At 53.0% G+C, this 18855-nt stretch overlaps 6 protein-coding genes across 6 annotated transcripts; 1 reads left to right on the top strand and 5 right to left on the bottom strand.

The window, feature by feature from the left end:
• Positions 1 to 4457: 4457 nt before the first annotated feature.
• On the bottom strand, positions 4458 to 5740 carry BGZ61DRAFT_467014 (uncharacterized protein). The gene has a single exon (XM_046247728.1). The coding sequence runs from the start codon at positions 5318 to 5320 to the stop codon at positions 4754 to 4756; it is 567 nt and encodes a 188-aa protein (XP_046094763.1). The 5' UTR covers positions 5321 to 5740; the 3' UTR covers positions 4458 to 4753.
• A 134-nt stretch (positions 5741 to 5874) lies between these two features.
• BGZ61DRAFT_467012 (uncharacterized protein) lies at positions 5875 to 7554 on the top strand. Its single transcript, XM_046247727.1, has 2 exons — positions 5875 to 5960; positions 6016 to 7554. The coding sequence occupies exon 2, from the start codon at positions 6069 to 6071 to the stop codon at positions 7101 to 7103; it is 1035 nt and encodes a 344-aa protein (XP_046094762.1). The 5' UTR covers positions 5875 to 5960; positions 6016 to 6068; the 3' UTR covers positions 7104 to 7554.
• Positions 7555 to 8277: 723 nt separating this feature from the next.
• BGZ61DRAFT_191269 (uncharacterized protein) lies at positions 8278 to 8927 on the bottom strand. Its single transcript, XM_046237799.1, has one exon. The coding sequence runs from the start codon at positions 8878 to 8880 to the stop codon at positions 8368 to 8370; it is 513 nt and encodes a 170-aa protein (XP_046094761.1). The 5' UTR covers positions 8881 to 8927; the 3' UTR covers positions 8278 to 8367.
• A 169-nt stretch (positions 8928 to 9096) lies between these two features.
• BGZ61DRAFT_467011 (uncharacterized protein) lies at positions 9097 to 9544 on the bottom strand. Its single transcript, XM_046247726.1, has one exon. It carries the CDS (start codon positions 9455 to 9457, stop codon positions 9248 to 9250), a length of 210 nt encoding a protein of 69 aa, XP_046094760.1. The 5' UTR covers positions 9458 to 9544; the 3' UTR covers positions 9097 to 9247.
• A 6637-nt stretch (positions 9545 to 16181) lies between these two features.
• On the bottom strand, positions 16182 to 17227 carry BGZ61DRAFT_541089 (chromate transporter-domain-containing protein; the record flags this gene model as incomplete). Its single annotated transcript, XM_046254996.1, has 4 exons — positions 16182 to 16410; positions 16503 to 16627; positions 16686 to 16987; positions 17053 to 17227. The coding sequence occupies 4 exons, from the start codon at positions 17225 to 17227 to the stop codon at positions 16182 to 16184; spliced, it is 831 nt and encodes a 276-aa protein (XP_046094759.1).
• A 1214-nt stretch (positions 17228 to 18441) lies between these two features.
• BGZ61DRAFT_309996 (uncharacterized protein) lies at positions 18442 to 18633 on the bottom strand (the record flags this gene model as incomplete). The annotated part of the gene is made up of 1 exon (XM_046238798.1): positions 18442 to 18633. A coding segment is annotated over one exon (192 nt), but the record flags the coding sequence as incomplete, so codon positions are not given.
• Positions 18634 to 18855: the final 222 nt, after the last annotated feature.

Genomic DNA, 18855 nt, shown 5'->3' with positions numbered 1-18855 from the left:
CAGTTTTGTAATGCGTAGTAGATGCCGGCTACTAGTTCAGCGTTCGTCATGCAATCCCTGATGATTAGGGCTGCGTTCGCTGTACAGGTGCCGACAGGTCGTAGTCAGGCTGATTTCTCTAGCTTGATCTTTCTGATCCGTCCGACTAGGTCGTCTTCGTTCTCTTCTAGCCGCTTGTTGAACCTTTCGGTTACATGGGACCGCGGTTCGAACCAGTCAGGTCTGTTCTCTGGAAAGGCGTAGAAGCAACGTGATAGTGGATGGAGTTGACAGCATGCTGGGCACTTGGCTTCTTTATCCGATCCAATGCTCTGACGCCGTCTCTTCTTGGTGTTTGTTCGTCGAGCATTCGTCGAGCTATCGGCCTCTTCTTGTGTGCCTCCTCCGCCGTGGAAGGCTCCCTGACTCACTCTTCCTCGCCGTGGGGTCTCCGGCCGTTTAGCGATCTCTCGGCGAATGTCTGCCATGACTGGGCCGACTGTTAAAGTACCTGCTCGGACTTGAGCTATCTGCATGACGCTGTATGCATCTGTCCAAGCCTGTAGGTGCGTTGACTGAAGAGCTGTTGTGAGGTCTCCAAGCCACTGATCGGGTTCTATTGCCTCTTGGAGGCCAACATCCTGAGCCTCGTTGATAGCATTCCGCCATCGCTTAAGCCAATCGGCTGCAGCAGTGTTGGTCTTGATCTTTCCTTGGAGTGGTTCTCCCAAGATCTCGCGGTATGCTCGGCGAGCCCTCTGCTTCCGCTGTTCGGTTGCTAGAGCAAACTCGTCATAGATTGACTGAATCCACTCAGGCAAACTGGTCTCTGGCTTGCAGTGATGCCGAGAGAGGGGTTCATCAAGCGTCTCAAGGACCCAGTTCCTTACGTTCTTTGTTCTGGTTTGGAATTCCTTGTGGCGCTTATTGCGGTGTTCGTAGTTGGCCCATAAGGCGTTGTACACTCGGAGACCCTTCTCGGGCAGCTCGCTGACATCTTGAGCCTTTAGCGTCATGTCGTCTTCATCACCAAGAGTGGGGTCTTCATCATCGGTCACGGCCGTAATGGTCTCGGTGTGATCGCTAGAGACTTGTGATTGCTCGGCGAGCCTTGAGCGAGTGATTAACGCTGGCTTCTTCTTGAATTGAGTGATATCCGGTGGAATTGGGGCCTTTGAGATCAGCTCCGGTTTGTTCTTCTTCTCAGGGTCAAGATAGTCCCAGAGGTCTTCGTTCATAGCTGTAGTCTTCAGGGTCTTGAACCACGTGATCCAATCCTCGTCTGTGACTAGCTCGATGCTTGTGGCGGTCGCCATGCTTTCGGCGACTGCTCGTCGGGCGCTCGTGGACAGCCTGCTGCCTAAAGCGGTAATTGCTGGTAGATATGATTGCGTATGAGACTCTTAATTGTTGGATTTAGGCAGCATGCATAGCATCTTAGTCATTGAGAGCCCACATGTATGTGTATTGTGCATATTGTCATCTAGGCTGACCCCGCAGCAGTCAGGGGTATTATATGCGCAGTTGACCGCCTTCCTATTCGGGCTGTGCTCGGCATGGTCACTCAAGTGACCGAGGTCACCTGATCATGTGCATGACTGTGCGCACGATCTATTCTAACAATTCAGGCTTGGATTGAGCGCATCCCTCATCATATTAAAAAAATCATTGAGTTGGAAGGAGGAAATGAATACAAGGAAAGTCGGACACAGCGGTAGGTACATTGGGAATCCTACTATACATTTTGGGTGGGACCCTGCTCTTTCCCGTGACGCTAGTGTCCTTAGCGTGAGCAGAGACTTTTGAAAGGCTCCTCTGTACCTAGCAAGGATTCAAGGGTGTGGCGTCCTTAGCGTGGGCAAAGACTTTTGATATGCTCCTCCGTACAGAGGAGCCTTTCAAAAGTCTCTGCTCACGCTAAGGACACTAGCGTCACGGGAAAGAGCAGGGTCCCACCCAAAATGTATAGTAGGATTCCCAATGTACCTACCGCTGTGTCCGACTTTCCTTGTATTCATTTCCTCCTTCCAACTCAATGATTTTTTTAATATGATGAGGGATGCGCTCAATCCAAGCCTGAATAGCTTCCTGCGGAAGCTCCTTCCAAGCTGCTTTCCAAGCTTTGACTGCCTCATGCCTTGACTTTGGGGCTCCTTTCCTTGTAGTCCGTCTCTTTATCCATGGCCAAGCCGGCTCAATAGGATTGAGGTCCGGGGAATTCCCACACCATAGCAGCCGGCTGATGCTATTCGCATCATAACATTGTTGCTGTATATAGTGGCTGTGAGCAGGAGCCTTATCTTCTTGGACCAAAGTGCCCGGGCGGTCCTTGGTACATTCCAAAGCAAAAGGAAACATCTTAGGGATCAGGATTGTCTTCTGATAGCGATACCAGTCAATACCGCCCTTGGACCCTCTCGTCAGCTTTCCGGACTTCTTATTCCATCGCCAGATTGGCTTCGGGCCGGGTAGTTGATGTAGATGTAATCGTCGTATTCCATTTGAAATTTCCCACTCTTCTCGCATAACAGCTTCAAGATCCTCATTCATTTTATTAATGATTTTTTCGGCTTCCTTCTTTTCGGCAGCAGTCTCTGGACCCCAACAGTGGCAGGGGCCCTTCTTATCATAGGAAAAGGCGCCCCAGAACATAAATTCAGATGCATCTTTCCATCGCTCCCGGATACAACTTCGAACAAATGCCTCATCGGCTTTTCGCCATACGCGATAGCTTCCTCGTCGATGGAGCAGGATAACAGAGGTCTCGTCAGACCAAATGACATTCTTCCAGTCCTCTAGGGTCCAGTGCTGGTGTTCAAGACACCAAGCCAGACGTGCCTCCCTCATCTTCTTCGTCAATCCAGGTTTCCTCGTTGGCTTTGTCTTTCGGAATCCAGCTTTCTTCAGTATTCGCCATACAGTGACGGCCGAGATCTCGATCCCATCGCTGCTCAGTTCGCCCGCAATATCAGCACACGTCTTTTCCCTGCCAAATCGATCGCGGCGAACCTTGGCGATGATCTCTATTCGTGCCTCGTCCGTCTGCTTCTTGGGACGCCCGGAGCGGTGCGCATCACGAAGGAATTCGTCATGGAGGGTCATCGGTCGGTGGTTGGGATCGAATCCGCGGGAAATAGCGCGTGCGTAGATGTCATTGATTGTACGGGGCGAAAGACCTGTTATCTCTGCAACTTCAGCTGTTGTTTTCCCGCCCGATGGGCTCTTGAAGACGACCACAAGAGCCCGGGTTGCAATATCGGTATTTTGACGCATTTTGGCGGTCAAGATGAGGGGAAAACAGGAAAAGTGAAAGAGGGGTGAGGTACCTAAGAATTTGGCTGGGTACATTCGCTTTCGGCACGATCCCTGTTTGTGGCTGACCTTAGCGTCCACGCGAGCAGAGACTTTTGAAAGGCTCCTCTGTACCTGACGACACATCCAGCCTCGTATCGCTACAGGCTACTATCCACTAAGTCCACTGTAGCCTTAGTGATGTCAGACCTATAGTATCTCCAGCTTGTGCGCTAAGTGCGCTATAATATAGGGCCTTATTTAGCGCCAATGTTCGTGGGATGTACTCAATGTTCTTTTGACAAAGAAAAAGCAAAATGTGGCTTGTGCGCTGGCAAAGACTTTTGATATGCTCCTCCGTAGGGGCCCTCACTTCCTTCCCTAGGGCTAAAATTACAGTGCAACGATCATCGCCGGGCGTGTTCATCAGGATTGTATTGCCACGTCAAGCCACAACCCATGCGCCACAACAATCGAGCTTACTTCTCAGGCTTGTTCCGAAAGGCATTGGCGGACCCCGTAGGGGACCGGTCTCCTGTTGTTATGCCTTGAGGAACTTGTTCCGAAAGGTTCTTTCTTCCGTGCCCTCTTCCGTGCCCTCGTTCTTCAAGCTCGGATCGCAGAGCGGCCCGTGCGAGCCGTCTTCACCACAACCTCTGCGCCACGGTTTCTGCGCCACGGTTTTCGACAGCCGGCAAGCAGCCCTTCACATGTCTACAAAGACGGATTTCTGGAAGCTTCTTTCTTGACAAGCTCTAATATACCACCAAGCTTGTGCGTGAAACACCCCGGTCTCTGTAACACGTCAGGCCATGGCGTTCAGCCAATCTTTACCATTTACCACGGGCCGCGTCATATCGATAGCTTATCGATACGATCATCGCGTTGCCTAGGCATTCCAAGCGGATTGTTTTCAACTTCAGTTTAAATATGTGGACGTGGGTTATGGTGCACAGAACAATGCAGGGTCTCTGACAAATGAGGCGGTCGTCCGTCTAGGACAGTCATGCCCCAACCTAAAGAAAGTTCAGCTCCAAGCTACGTCTCACGTCACTGACGACGGTCTTCTCAGCTTCTTCGAAAACTGCCCTAATTTGATCTCGGTGGAGCTTAGCGGCGCTTCTTGTGGCAGCTGGGATGGACTTTCCGGAAGGGCGCTTGACTAGTTGCGCGAGCACCCGGATTGGGTTCCCAAGTTGAAGAAGCTGATTCTTGGTGAAGAGGAAGATAACAAGCCATTCATGAAGGCTATGCGCTCTTTGACCAAAGAAAGGCCAGGGCTGACAGTTACTTTGCTTCAACGGGATGAAGCCAAGAAGTGGGGAGACTGGGTGTTGGAAGAGACGAAGACGGCGTACAAGAAGGGGCGGCGTCTGGCGTGGTTAGCAGGGACCTAACCTCACGCGACCCTTCTATCCTCTAATTTTTAGTCTTTCTTCTAGACGATACGAATTGAATCGGTGATCGTTATCTCAACCCGAAATCAGACCGCCCGGGCTTCCTTCACCTGCTCCTCCAACTTCGCGATGCTCTTCGGCAGATATCCCTTCACGCCATACGCACTTAGATAGTCTCTCTCCTCAACCAAATCAATCAACGCAACCCTGACCCAGTCCTCTGTCTTCTCTCTGCGCTCCCTTCTAGCCTGTCGCCTATTCTTCTCCCATGCTAGCTTTTGGCGGTACATTTGACTCCATTGTTGTTTGTTTGGCCGTCCAGTCTTGAACACGCCCACGTCCGCATCCTTGAGCGTCCACCGCATCGGTACTTCGGACAGCCCGGGTTTTTGACAAGCGGGTCTCTCCCGCATTTGTATCAGTGGTAAAAGCTCCTCATCCAGCAGCTTAAAAGTCGGAATGCTGCTGTCATCAGCGGTGCCGCACATCTTACACGTGGCGTCGAGATCGGTGTGTGATGCGTCGGCCATACTCAGCAGCAAGTTGAAAGCCAGCGTGCCATCTGTGGCGAGGAGAGTATGGACGGCAGCCATGTGCTTTTGGACAGAGGAGGCATAGCTTGAGCTTGTGATCGCCGTACTGTTACCGCTCATAACCTTGACTCTTTTGTCTAGCTTATCGATGCCCTTATCGATTGCCTTCAGAGTATCGATGTAAATCCTCTTCGCGTCTGATTGGCGCTCAGAGCTTTGTTTTTAGATTTGGCGGAGCTAGCGGTCCTGGCCGCCTTCTTAAGACGAATGGGGGAATCATTTGCTTCATTAAAATCTTGAACCTCCACGATGTCTTCGATGTCGCGCTTCCGCTTAGCTGAGATCGAAGGCTTGAGCCGACTGGCTATGGGCGCTTGTGGAACCATTTTGTGTACAATAGAGGCGCGTACTTAGACGCGTTAGAGTCACTGAGCCGGGGGGTTGAGGGTCAGTGTTGAGGTCCGTTGTTTGACTGATCGATGCCTATAACCCGCCCTCCTTTGCGATAAAACAAAAACAGGTTGATTGTGTTGTTGTTGGTTCTAAGTTACATGTATCCGACAGGAGCTGTCTGCGTCACTCTTCGTCTCCCAACTTTGAAGTCACGTGCTCTGGGGTACGATGATTTTAGATTGGAACACGTCAGAAGACCGCCGCCCCCGCACGAACAGAACGAGCAAGAACACTGCAATCTTCAATCAATCCTATCCTGTGAATCGCGATATACTGAACTCACCCTACCCTGAAATTGCTATAACCAGTGCGCATCTAACAGATAACGCCGCGACTTCGTGAGTGTTTGCTAATTGCGTCAGTTCTGTGACCGTTTCCGAAACCTCGACATCCACACTAGGCTCTACCCACCAAGATGCCGCGGATGAATCTGGGCCTTCCCTACAACCATTGTAGCCATCAGCTATGCCAAGTTGGCTTCCAGAGCCCTGACCTTCTCCGCTGCGGTGGTTGTCATGTCGTCAAGTATTGTGGCCAGCCGCACCAAAGGGCCGACCGACCCAAGCACAAGGTCCAATGCAACCCGATAAAGCAGACCAGAGACAAGGTCTCAGAGGAAGAGGCAAAGCTGCGGACCAGCCCTGGCGCAGACACAGACGGGAACCCTTTCAACAACGTCGCGGGCCTTTTCTGGTTCTTCAAAAGCACTCGCCCTTACATGCAAGCTCGCTTTGACTACATCACTGCCGTTCTGAACGTCCGCACCGGCGAAGCCGTCGAGATCGCACTCGACCATTCCCTCGACCTGCTTCGTCTCTGCCGAGGCGACAATTTACGCGTTCGTTCCCAGGTTCCTGCGCTGTATCTCCGGCTTGGGAGGGACCAGGATGCATACGATTTCATCAAATGGTATGCTGTCAGAGGCGACTCGCACTATGACTGGCGCGATATGAACTTGCCGTTTCTCGACATGCATGGAGAGGATGCGTTTGAGGCTGTCGACGAGAAGCCCCACCACATCGAGTTGTCCTTCTTCGTGGCCTTGACGCTTATCAAGATTCGATTGATGAAGGATTTAGAGTCCCTCCAAGGATTCTTGCGGAGTAATCCTAACGCGACAGGGGAAGCTAGGTATGATCATCTGCAGGAGGAGGCGATGAGCGATATACTCCTGAGACACCCGGACATTGTCGCGCAAGACAACTACGAAGAGATGATCGCTGAGCTGCGGCGCCAGGCACTACGGCTGTATAGGATAGTCAAGGAAAAGAACCCACATTTCTGGCCGGGCATCATGAATCCGAACCTGTACACTCATAGTGTGCCGACGACTTATGCTTTCGGATCACGAGAGGAGGCTGTGCTCGTTTTTCGGAACTCATGGTACTCGTGGTCAGAGACAGAAGTGGCCATACGGTTTATCAGAGGGGTTATACGCGACGATGCGTAAGAGTATAGGAATGTAAAACTGTACGGGATATTCTATTTAGGAACAACCGATATATTTTAGCCTTGACTTTGGCATTTTACGCAATATGAATGGGCTTAGCGGCGAAGGGCTGAGAACCCATATGCGGCCATATATTTGTGCGTTCATTTGTTTGTTTGAAGGAAGACGATGCTGAAGATGTTTGGGCTTTGTTGACGCACGACGGGCGGTGTATTGTTGCCGGCTAAAGTCGCAGTCGCCAATGGATGCATGGTTTTCATCGAGTGCTCCTGAATTTCGCGCTCTTTTCCCCGCCCGCGGTCGCAACGAGATAAGGAAGCCAAAACACCGTAGGCAAAGATGGTATAACCCATCGAAGTTCTTTGCAGTCTCGGGCGGAAGTGTTGTGTTCCTTGAGTGGCTGTTATTTCAGAAGTTCGATCGCGCTGTTGTGGAAATTTTTGCGTTTCGGCATTTACTACGTGACATGTCTAAGCCTCAGCATTACCAGTTACATCAACCACAAGAGATGCTAGTCATAGCCTAACATAAGCGCCTGTGCCTTGAGGAACTTGTTCCGAAAGGTTCTTTCTTCCGTGCCCTCTTCCGCGCCCACCTTGATAAGCTCGGGCCACCAAACGGTCCGTGCGGGTTGGCTGCGCCACGTAAACTTCACCACAATCGCTGCGCCATATTCTTGCGCCACTGTTTTTAAGCCACACAGCGCCACAGCCCACCAGCATGCCTGGCTACCAACCTTAGCCAGTGGGCTTTGCAACCCAGATATTGACAGATACCGTAACTACTCAGTAAATTCGGGCACCTAGCGTCTCCATTTTAAGTGCACATTTCCACTATTAACCGCAAAAACGTCACAAACTCCTGATATAATTGGTCATATGTGCTTTTATGGGGCACGCTATGTGCCCGAATTTACCAAGTAGATACGGTATATCACAGCCACCTGGTCGGGGCCGTCGGTCCCGCTGTGCGAACGTGCGCTCCCTATGTGAAACCAGGTGCCTATCCACGTGAGTTCAGTTGGCCGATTGCCGTTGTCACAACTTTCCATCAACCACATCTCTTGATCCTTTCTGGCACCTAAGTTCGACGTTGGGGAGGATGTTTCCCGAAAAAAAAAGTTTTGCTTCAGTGAGAAGCATATTATTAAAATCGCCGTCTGTAAATAAAAGTGAAAGGCAGGTATCAAAATACATCGTTACTCCACGGCAAAATGCCCGACTCCCAACAGCGCTTTCAGGCCAGCTCAATAAAGCGTATCTTCTCACTGAACGACGAAAAGAAATTGACCAGCTACGGCACCGCAAATCACCAGTAGAAGAGCCGTGTACTTGTTCGTGAACTTGTAGAGAGCAGCCAGAGCAAGCAGGTAAAGCACTGCAGCAGGCCCGACCTGAGCAGTCATTGCAATCGCCTCTGCCATGGGCTTGTCTTTGAACTTGTCGATGGATCCCTGGACGCTAGCTTTCAAGATCTGCGTCGCAATGATGGCAATCACACCAATGACTGAGCCGCAGAGGCCGTCGAAGAAACTGGCGAGGACCTTGTTCCGAACTAACTTCTCGAGCAAATTGTGCCCCGCAATGGTAAAGAGGAAACACGAAAAGAACATGCCCAACGTAATAACTACCGCACCAGCGAAGGCATTTGCGAGCGACTTATCCACATATCCTCCCTGAAATCCGACAAAAGTCGCAAAGATTACCAGTGGCGCGGGCAGAACGTTGCCGATGGCAATGGCGTCGATGAACACGCTCTGGGGGAGCCATCCGCCCATCAGGACGGCTTCGACCTGAACAAAAGGTATCGCAGTGTATGCCCCACTGATGCGAATATATCGCGGAGGTCACATAAAGTGAGGTTGTCATGTAGATGTAGAAAGATGGATGACGAGCTAAGACTACAAGTGAGGACGGAGCATAAGGTCTCCTTTCTCACGTGATGTTACATATAATACCAGTCTTAAGCACCAGGCCCAAGACTGGTTCTTCACGTATCATATCCCGGGCTTTAAAGGAGGTTATCACTGCCCTCAGTGAGCCTTAGGAAGATGCTTTCCTTGCCGTCAGTCCGTTCGAATCGAATCCATCCTTGCTTCCTGATCTTTCCATCACACAGTCATTATACCAGGCCCATCAGGGCGTTCATTTCATCTTCCGCTGCGAGTTACGTCGCGGTCCTTCATCCACTTCGAATGCCTCTGGGTGAGCGGTCTTGAAGTCGGTGATAACTTCAGGATCGATGTCTGCAGTCCGGACCCAGGCATCGTGTTCAGGCCCCCAGCCTTTCCATCGAACCCAAAAGCCCTCAAAGGGCGTAGCCTTCCGACCAAGGCGACGGACCTCTCTGCGCATGATCCTTTCCACTACATACTGGCCGTCATCTTCCTCTACTGGGCTAGGTTCCTCAGGCTGGAAGGCGTCAGCATGAGCAGGTTGAAGCTGCTGGCATGATATCACTGGATGTATCTTCCACGCGGGTGGTAGCTCGAGCTCGGCTGCGAGGTCTCCAACCATTCGCTTAATCTCAAAAGGGCCGGTGCGTTGCTGCGACCACTTCCTTGCGGGCTTTCCTGGCAGATGGTACCCATCGTGAAGGCGTAGATACACCTTATCGCCAGTTTTAAGCTGAATGGGGCGGTGTTTCGCATCGTACCATCGCTTGGCCTTGGCCGCTGCGAAGTCCATCGCCAAATGCGCCTCCTTTCGCACTGCCTCACGGAGGAACGGCAGGTCGGAGACATCGTCATCTCCTGGCTGGAGGCCTTCCAAGGGGCCTCGAAGGCTGATGCCATAGATGAACTCATGGGCAGATGTGCGTGTACCGATATTGTAGGCGCCGTTGAGGTTCCATTGAAGAGCTGGAAGAATACGGACCCAGTTGGCATCGGGGTTTTCCATATAGTGGAAGCGCAAGGCTATCTCAACTGTCTGATTTCGCCTTTCTGAGAGACCATCGGCCTGCGGGTGGTAGGCGGTAGTCATCGCTAACTTAGCCCCAAAGAGGCTCCAAAGGGTCTTCCAGAAGGGGGATGTAAACTTTGAGTCGCGGTCGGAGATAATGACCTTTGGCATGCCCCAGTCGGATAGCATCAGCTGCCGGGCTAAGATCGTTGCCCAGTTGGCTGCTGAGTAGGTTGAATAGCCGGGGATAAGAAGGCATCGCTTGCTAGCAGCGCAGGTGACAGTGAGGAGGGTATCAAAGATTGGGAAGCCCTCCAGAGCCCACGGGGAGTCAATTGAAGAAACTGGCGGCAGGCTGACGATGAAATCGATAGCTATTGTATGCATTGGTTGCATTGGGGGTCTGATAGGTTGATAGTTGCCAATTCGTTGCTTTCTATCAGTCTGCCCTAGGCAGCAGGTCTGACAGTTGTGAATATGCTTCTTGATAGCACGTGTGAGGTTGTGGATACACAGGTTGGATAGCTCTCTTGTCATCCTTTCAATCCCAAAGTGATGCCGGTTATCGTGAGCCATCTCAAGGATCTCCTGCCTGAGGGCGTGTGGGACACACAGTCGGGTGTATCCGTCTATGCCCTGATGGTAGAGGAGTCCATCTCGGAGGGCAAAAGGCACCCCGGGCTTGAAGGCGTTCACGGCGTCCTCGTCGGTCAGCTGGGCTGCGGCTGCAAGGTCCTTGCCCAAGATCATTGCAATGACCTTCGAGAATTTCGTATCTGTCACATAGCCCTGCTGAAATCGAGTCTTCACATCGTCTGCCATGAGGGCCTCAGAGACCATCAGCACATCATCAAGGGCGGTATAATCAGGCCGTAGGCGATGAGGGTTGACGTCGGTCTCAGGGGCCGACAAGCGGCTCAGGGCGTCAGGGATGAAGTTCTTCTTGCCGGGCAAGTGGAAGATCTTGAGATCGTATTCAGAGAGGTAGATAGAGGCAACAACGAGTCGTCGGTTCGCTCGGTCAGTGCTCGAGGTCTCGAGGGAGGTTTTCTCAACAACCTGCTTCGTAGCGGAATGGTCTGTCAGCACAACTGTAGGCAGCTTCGAAGACTGAAGGGATGTGCGCAGCCTCTTCACAGCCCACACAAGGCATGCGATTTCGAGTTCTGTAGGGCCGTAACGAGTCTCGGCTGCTGTGAGCACCCGGCTAAGGAAGCAGATAGGGCGTACGGCCACAGATGGGATGTGTGTGCCTGGTTCCCAGACATAGTCATCGCGAAGGTGGAAAAGGACGGCTCCAAAACCTCTCTCAAGGCTGCCGTCAACTTGCAAGAAGAGCTGCTTGTCTGGATCGAGGTGGCACAGCATTCGGCCAGAGGATATCTCCTTCTGTAGGGCGGCAAAGGCGATCTTCTCATCATATATTGGCTCGTAATGAGTTACGCGGGTGTAGGCCTTGCGACGGTTAGAATTCCCGTTAACAACCTTGCCTTCCCTGCGACCTTCTGCAAGCAGGGCAACCTTCCGTTTCTGCAGCGGCTCGATGAGCTGAGCATAATAAGGGATAAGGTGCCTGATGTAGCCAGTGGCGCCAATATATTGCTTAAGGCTTGCGAGTTGGTAAGGGAACTCAAGTTGTGCGAAGGCGGCCATCCGTTCCTCTGTCGTACTCAATCCAAGGGCATCAACGCGGAAGCCAAGTAGCTGAGCGCTAGGGTAGCCGATCCAACTCTTCTTCGGAGAGATAGTGAGGTTTTGAGCTTGGAAGAGGCTGAACAGTGTCTTTAGGTGCTTGAGATGCTCTTCCGCTGTCTTAGAGAAGATCACGATATCGTCAATGAAAGCGCGGCTGAAGTTTTTGTAGGGGCGAAGCAGCTTATCCATGTACCGTTGAACATAGGCAGGGGAGTTGCGGAAGCCCATCGGAGCTACAGTTGACCTTTCTAAGCCTCGATGGCTTGTCATCGTAAAGCGGTCCCGGTGTTCGAGCTTCACTCCGAACTGGAAGAAGAAGGATGAGGCATCAATAGCCGTAATGTAACGGGCGCCGCGAAGGGCTTGAATGATGTCTTCCTGCCGAGGCAGAGGGTAGTTGTCAGGGATCGTGATCTTGTTGAGGGCTCTGAGGTCGACAACCAGACGACCCTTAGGTTCGCCATTGACTGTACGCCAAACGACAAAGATTGGGGCAGTAAAGGGCGTAGGTCCCTTGGCCCATTCGAGGCGACCTTGCTTGTGTAGGAGGTCGAATAGCTTGTCGATGAACTCGCGGTCTTTGAGGCCACTGGGATAAGGTCTCTGCGAAATACGTTGCTTATGCCAGTTATCGATTAGCGGGACTTGGAGTTCCTCGCCATCAGGGATCTTGACAAGGCCTGTATCGCTCCAAAGCTTAGCATATCGGGCAACAAGACGCATAGCCGCAGCTGTAAAGGCAGGGTCTTCAGCGTAGATGTGGATGCCTTCGTCTGTGAGGATCTCAGGCAGGTTCGGTGTCTTCCGCACGTGGGTTTGATAGGGAATTCGAGCAGCTTCGGGGGCAGCTTCATCGGGGGCCTCAGGCGACGAGGGCGCTGGAGAGGGGTCGCCATCGTGTGCGAGGAAGGCTGCGATAGAGGAGGCAGCCTTACGGCGCTGCTTCCAGGGAAGTTCCGTGTTCAGCCGGTCCTCAAAGATAGCATCGCTGAGCGATTCCACAGGCGGCGCCGCCTGGGGAGTCCAGTTGAGCTCATAAGAGCCTGAAGCAACAGCTTCGATTCCCTCTGTAAGGGAAAATTCCTCAGAGATCGAGGGTAAGGGCCTAGAAAGGCCCACAGCGGCTTCGTCTGTCTGGCCTGACACCACAGCCAAGGCGGGGGCAGCTGCGACTGTAAGGGCAGTCAGGGCGGCGGTCCAAGTTGACACAAAGTAGCTGTCATCTTCGCACTCATGAATATTCCCGATCTTCTGCTTCCGGTGGAGCTTGATATCCTTCTTCGTGTTGTTTACGATGACCACAGCTGGCAGGGCTTCATGGTCAACCATAGCGTGCATTGCTGAGGGGAGAGAAGCATGGAAGGCAAAGCTGCGATCCTTAGGGAGCTCCTTCCAGGTAGCTGCAACAGCTAGGGTCTGCCCAGCAGGTATCACAGTGGCTCTGAGGGCGTTGACGCGTCGGGTGACCTGCTTGCGAGGGCGAGAGATATCAAAAGGAATAAGGAAATCCTCAAGAACACCACACCGAATTCGTTTCTCGGTGATCAAGATGTCGCATCTATAGGGATCGAGAAAGCCGTTGCCAAGCAAGGCAACAGCATCCAGCTTGTCCTGAACCCAAGCACCTGTTGTAAACTTAGCTGTGCCAGCTTTGGTGCCGTCTGCGTGGATGCCTTCAAGATAGAAGGTGAATGTAGCCCATTCGTCAGTACGCTTCCAGCCACTGACTCCTTTGATGATGATTGGGTCTCTTTTCGCGATAGTATGGTCGAGACTTTGAAGCCAGGTGCGATCGATTACAGGGCGGCCGCAGCCAGAGTCACCGCAGATTTCCACAGACTGGTCGTCTTCGGCACGGGCTTTGGCTTTAAGGCGCAGGTGAGTGTAATCGTCGCTCGGAGCACAAGGCTTAGGCTCTAAGAGAGATCCCGGAGCAGGGCTTGCAGCTGTAGTTGCAGTAAGGGCAGCCTGTCTTGCTGCAGCAGTTCCTCGGCAGGTCTCAAGGTGCTGGAAGAGGCGGCTCCGGCTAGGGAAGCTTTCCTTGCATCTCTTGCAACGTGAAGGCTTCGGTGTGTAATCGAGCTTTTCTCGAGCTGCCTGCTGAGGTGTGACACAGCAGTTGGCAATGCAGTGCTCCTTCAAAATCATTTTTGACGGGAAGGAGCGTTGGCAGGTTTCACACTTAAAGGCAGGGTCGGTAGGAAGGTCGAAGATGGAACCGTTCATAGCCACAACATAGGCCTGCTGCGAACGTGTTGAGAAAGTCGAAGTGTCCGAAAGAGAGGCATCGTCCTCATCGTCAGCGTCCGATGTGGTCGAGGCTCGTTCGCGCCGAGGCTCGGGCTCGGGCTCGGGCTCACTTTCGATAGCCGGGTATTTCTTTTCAAATGTGACCCTCTTCTCGGAGCGTTCCTGTCGGTCACGGTCACGATAGCTGTCTCGGGTTCGGTTGCGGCGGTCATCCGTGCCTCGGTTCTCGTGAATGTCTCGCGGCGCGCGGTATCGATCACGGTCTCGGTCGCGGTCTCGATCACGGTCTTGGTCGCGGTCTTCGTATCGGCGGCTGCGGTCGCGGTTGCTGCGGCGGTTGTTGTCGTAATCTCGTTTTTGGTCGCTACGCTCATAGTCTCGCCGGCTGTTGAAATGGTCATCGCGACGACCTCGTCGCCGTTGGATTAGGGCCGTGATAGTAGGTCGAAGGTCTTCACACTCTCGAATGAAGTCGATCAGATTGGTCTTCGCCTTGGGCATATTAAGAAGGCGGGAGATCTCAATATCGATCAGTGGGTAGATAGCTTGCAGGATGTGCTTATCGTTTTGGAGACCCAGCTGCTTGGCATAGGCTGCCTTGCGCTGCACCCACTGCGTGAGGCTGATATCGTCTTGCGCTAGGCTAAGTGTATACCTTCCTGAATGGAGGTCCTTTGTGATCTCAGCGTCGGGGCGCTTGAATCGAGCTGTGAGTTTCTTGCAGAACTTGTAGATAGGGGCATCGAGGAGCCGGTTGCGCTGATCAGTGCTAAGCTCGCCCATGAACCATCCTTGGGCACCGCCTCCAAGCATAGAAACGTAGTATTCCTGGAGGGAGTCCTCACCGTAACGCTCGAAGACTCGGAGGTGCTCGCAGAAGAGATATACATCAGTGTAAATCTGCTTATTCTGGCTCACCACAAGGCCAGTCCCCTTGGGGTCTTTGAAGTCCGGGTCGAATAGGCCGATGGCTTCCTTTCTGATCTTTCGGTGGGCATCGGTGCCTACTATCGTAGAGATCTGAGATCGTTCTCGTCGGGAACGGCGAGCGGCTTCGGCCTCGTCATCTGAGGAGTCGTCTGTTGCAGATGAAGTGGGCGGTGGAGAGCCACGGCGGCTCCCCTGGCGATGCTGAGAGGTGAGCCCGGATGACTTCCTCTGGGGTCTTGAGGCATCCCAAGGATCAGGTGGCTCGGTCTCGTCATCGGTCAGGCCGGTCGGGGCTCTTACGGTGATCAGCTTTACACTGGTCTCAGCATTGGGGGGATCGAAGTCGAACTGCTTCACAATGGCCTTTCGCCACCAGCCAAGATGAGCCAAATCGTCGGCCTTAGCTGGGGGCAATCCGAGAAGCTCCTGTGCGTTGCCATCACGGGCAGCAAACTTTGAGATGAAGTGTTGAAGGGCATAGACTACATCGCTATCCCATACAGTCAGAGTCTCAAGAACTTCCTGTGTCGCTTTCTGGCTTAGGAGATGGGCGTATCGAATGCCCCAGCCTGTGGCCTTAGTATTTGAAGGATCCTTAAGCCAGGCTGATATCGTTGTCTTATCGAGCTGCTCGATGTCTTGTGGCGATGTAGAAAAGCGTTTCTTTTTGGGCAATGTAGTCAGACCTGTAGGCGGGGGAACCTGTCTAGACTGTTCTCCCTCACTTGAGCCGTTGTGAGATCGAGCCATCTTGACTTATTGTAATGCTTATTGCTTGGCGCAATAGTTGCTTGGTGAGGTCAGCAGGAGTGGCGGTCTCAAGGCTGTCAGAGGAGTGTTCTAAATTGGTTTCCGATTGATGGGTGTAATGTTTCAAGCACGCTCCTTCCAAGGATATCGTGCTTAGGTGCGAGTCTCACCAAGAGATAATATCGCGAGGGGGTGCAGAGCGGGTGCTGCTTCTGCGTTGTCAAAAGGGATCCGGGCGGTTGCTGGTCGTGCTACCAAGGATCGTGTTGGGTTGGCCGATAGAGGCCTGATGGTCTAGGACCTGGTTGGCTAGTACCTGGGGCCTTGACGAACTAAATCGCAGGCTTGACTGTGCGATAGCTTGCAATTGCTACCATTTGATGCGAATATATCGCGGAGGTCACATAAAGTGAGGTTGTCATGTAGATGTAGAAAGATGGATGACGAGCTAAGACTACAAGTGAGGACGGAGCATAAGGTCTCCTTTCTCACGTGATGTTACATATAATACCAGTCTTAAGCACCAGGCCCAAGACTGGTTCTTCACGTATCACCCACCAAATGACAAACTCCCCGCAACCAAGCCAAGGACGAACAGATTAATGGTGGATGGGGTCTTGGCAATACCAAGAGCGAGGGAGACCGGAGACGGCACGCTGCGGAAGACGACGTAAATGGCGTAGCCGACGTACTGGAGTATGAAGAGGGCCCCGGCAGGAATCCATAAGCGGCGGGCAACGAAGGCGTAAATGACACCATAGAGGCCTAAAGACATAAAACTGAAAAGGTGTAGTAAGATCAGCAATGCGGTCCTTTGCAATTTTGTGGGACGCCTTAAGGTGGGGTGAAAGGGAATGCAGGAGGAACCAACATGTTAATACGGAGTGCGCCGTTTATAGCAGTGCAAACGGCCGCCATGATGAGAAAAGGGTCGACTTTTTGACTGTTATGCTTCCTCACTGAGTGGTCTGCAATCTTATGCGTTGCCCGAAGAATCTGCAACCCCGTCAGCACCCTGATCCCATTTAGACAACTCCACGGTCAGGTGCCCCACCATTGCTGCTACAATGGGCTGCAGCGCTCTAAAGGAGGCATTGAAGTACGTGTTTTCGAAGCCGGCGAGGGAATAGAGATAGCTTGCGAGAAGCATAAGAAGGAAGCCGGGAAGCATAAAGGCAATTCCAGCGAGAATGCCACCTATACGGCCGGCAGACAGACAGCCAAAGAACATGCATAACTCGGCAGCCTCGGGCCCTGGCAAGATCTGGTACACGGAGAAGACGCGTTGGAATCGGGGGAGGGAGATCCACTTGTCCTGAATGACTAGGCGATCCTTGATCAGGGCGATCTGGGCAACTGGGCCCCCCCAGGCGAATAGGCCGAAGTTGTAGAAGAAGAACCAGAATAATTTCAGGTAGGACAGTCGCGGGACGTTGGATTGTCCTCAAGGCCTAGTTCATCGCCGATAGATGCGGAAGTTGGCGGTGTTGGAGCCATGCTCGGCGGATTCATGGACGCCGACTTTTCGACATCGTCGGGGTTGGACCCTGCCTCAATTGGGCGGCTTGATGTAGGTGCTAATCCCTGATTCGTCATAGCAGCGGTCGTTTTAACGCTTCAGAAGTCTGGAGTTGAGTGCTTACCTCTCAAGCCTTTGATATCCAGTATTCACCGAGAGCTATCATCCCGTTGCATACTCCCATATATATACCTGCCTTGGGTCATTGGGAGTGGACGGACAGGCCGGCTCTAATTGGCTCATCCAGCCTGCGCCTAGCTATGTTTGGTCCTGATGGTGCAAGAGCTGCGGAATGAAATCGGTGGACGGACAGGCGGCGCATGATTGGTCCGCTTCGGCAAGCTTTCGCCGTCCACGCGGGGGCCGCCAGGCCACACACACCCCCCGAGTAGCCGTCGCCCCAGACCAACTCGCTCGCACAATTCAAACCACGTTGTTTCGTCACGTCTCGATACCTGCTGGGCCATTCGTTTTTGCGTTTGGGGCCCTTGTTCCCAGGGTTTCGTTCGGAGCGATGACCCCAACCAGAGTCCGGAAACCTGAGTGCAATGCCGCCCCAGACAAGGCGATTTGCAGAAATGTCACGTGGCGGATATCTCAACCCAAGTCCACCCATTCCGGGTTAAACACTTCATCCAACCATCCCGTCCAGAACTTGCCAAATGACCTTCTTCTTGACAGCGCACCCTCCCTGGCCATTCGACGTGCACCCGTTCTCTAACGCCTCTGCAACGTCGTCGATCTTCTCCTCAGATGTCGCGAAACGCATGAGCATCTCGTACGCCTTAGCACACTCAATTCCCTCCACATCGCCAGAAGTCGGAGCGAGCTCATCCGCAGCTGGAAGATCGGGATTCTGGGTCAGGTCCGCACCAGGGTTCTCCGCGAGGCGCGAGAGAAGTTTGCACGGCGGCTTCGGCCTCGCCGCCAGCAAGGGATCCCCCGACGGAGAGGCGGCTGACCGACATACCTCCCCTAATTGAGATGGTGAGTCAATGCTGGTGGGCGCCGTCGGGGACGGCTGGTCTTGGCTTGATCGCGACAGAGTGTCGCAACCCTTGTCCCCAATGCTCAAAGAAGTCTCGGTTGCGTGGATGAGCTCTGGAATGTCGGGCATCTGCGTGGCAGAGGCTTTACAGGTGGTTTTGCGACCAGAGCCACTGCTATCGCTGGCGGCTTCCACTTGTATTCTATTGGAGGCGTAGTCCCTCGCTTTTTGCTCGCAAGTCCGCCACCGAGCACAGCTCTCGTGATTCCCTCTACTTCCACTGCCGCCCTGTTTCACCCAGGCGTCAACATCTTCGTGACTGAAACCAGCAAGGCCGAGGAGCTCCCGGAGCCTAGCATTTTCCTGCACAACCTGCTGAGCCGCAAGTTGCACCTCCTTCGTAGCTTGTACACCACGCTCCCGCGCCTCTTTCAACATTCGTTCGAGATCGGCCACGTATTCCTTGCGGCGCGCGCGATAGCGGCGCTTGTTCTCCGTGAGTCGTAACGTGCGCGAGGCGGTCTGACCCAAGGATATTAGCAAGATGGACCCAGGCGGAGTATGCTACCGGCTCGGCTGGTAACCCACGCTTCTCCGGTGACAGATTTTGAGAGTGGGCCAAAATACAGTTAAGGAGAGACTTACCGCCTCGGTTTGATTTTGAGGCATTACTACGGTCGCACATTACCACATGGGTGACATAACCCTTTTGGGAAG

The sequence above is a fragment of the Ilyonectria robusta genome (genome assembly GCF_021365365.1).
Source record: "Ilyonectria robusta strain PMI_751 chromosome Unknown BGZ61scaffold_53, whole genome shotgun sequence".
NCBI lineage: Eukaryota > Fungi > Ascomycota > Sordariomycetes > Hypocreales > Nectriaceae > Ilyonectria > Ilyonectria robusta.
The sequence above is the reverse complement of the archived record's forward strand: the minus strand, read 5'-3'. Positions and strand labels throughout refer to the sequence as shown.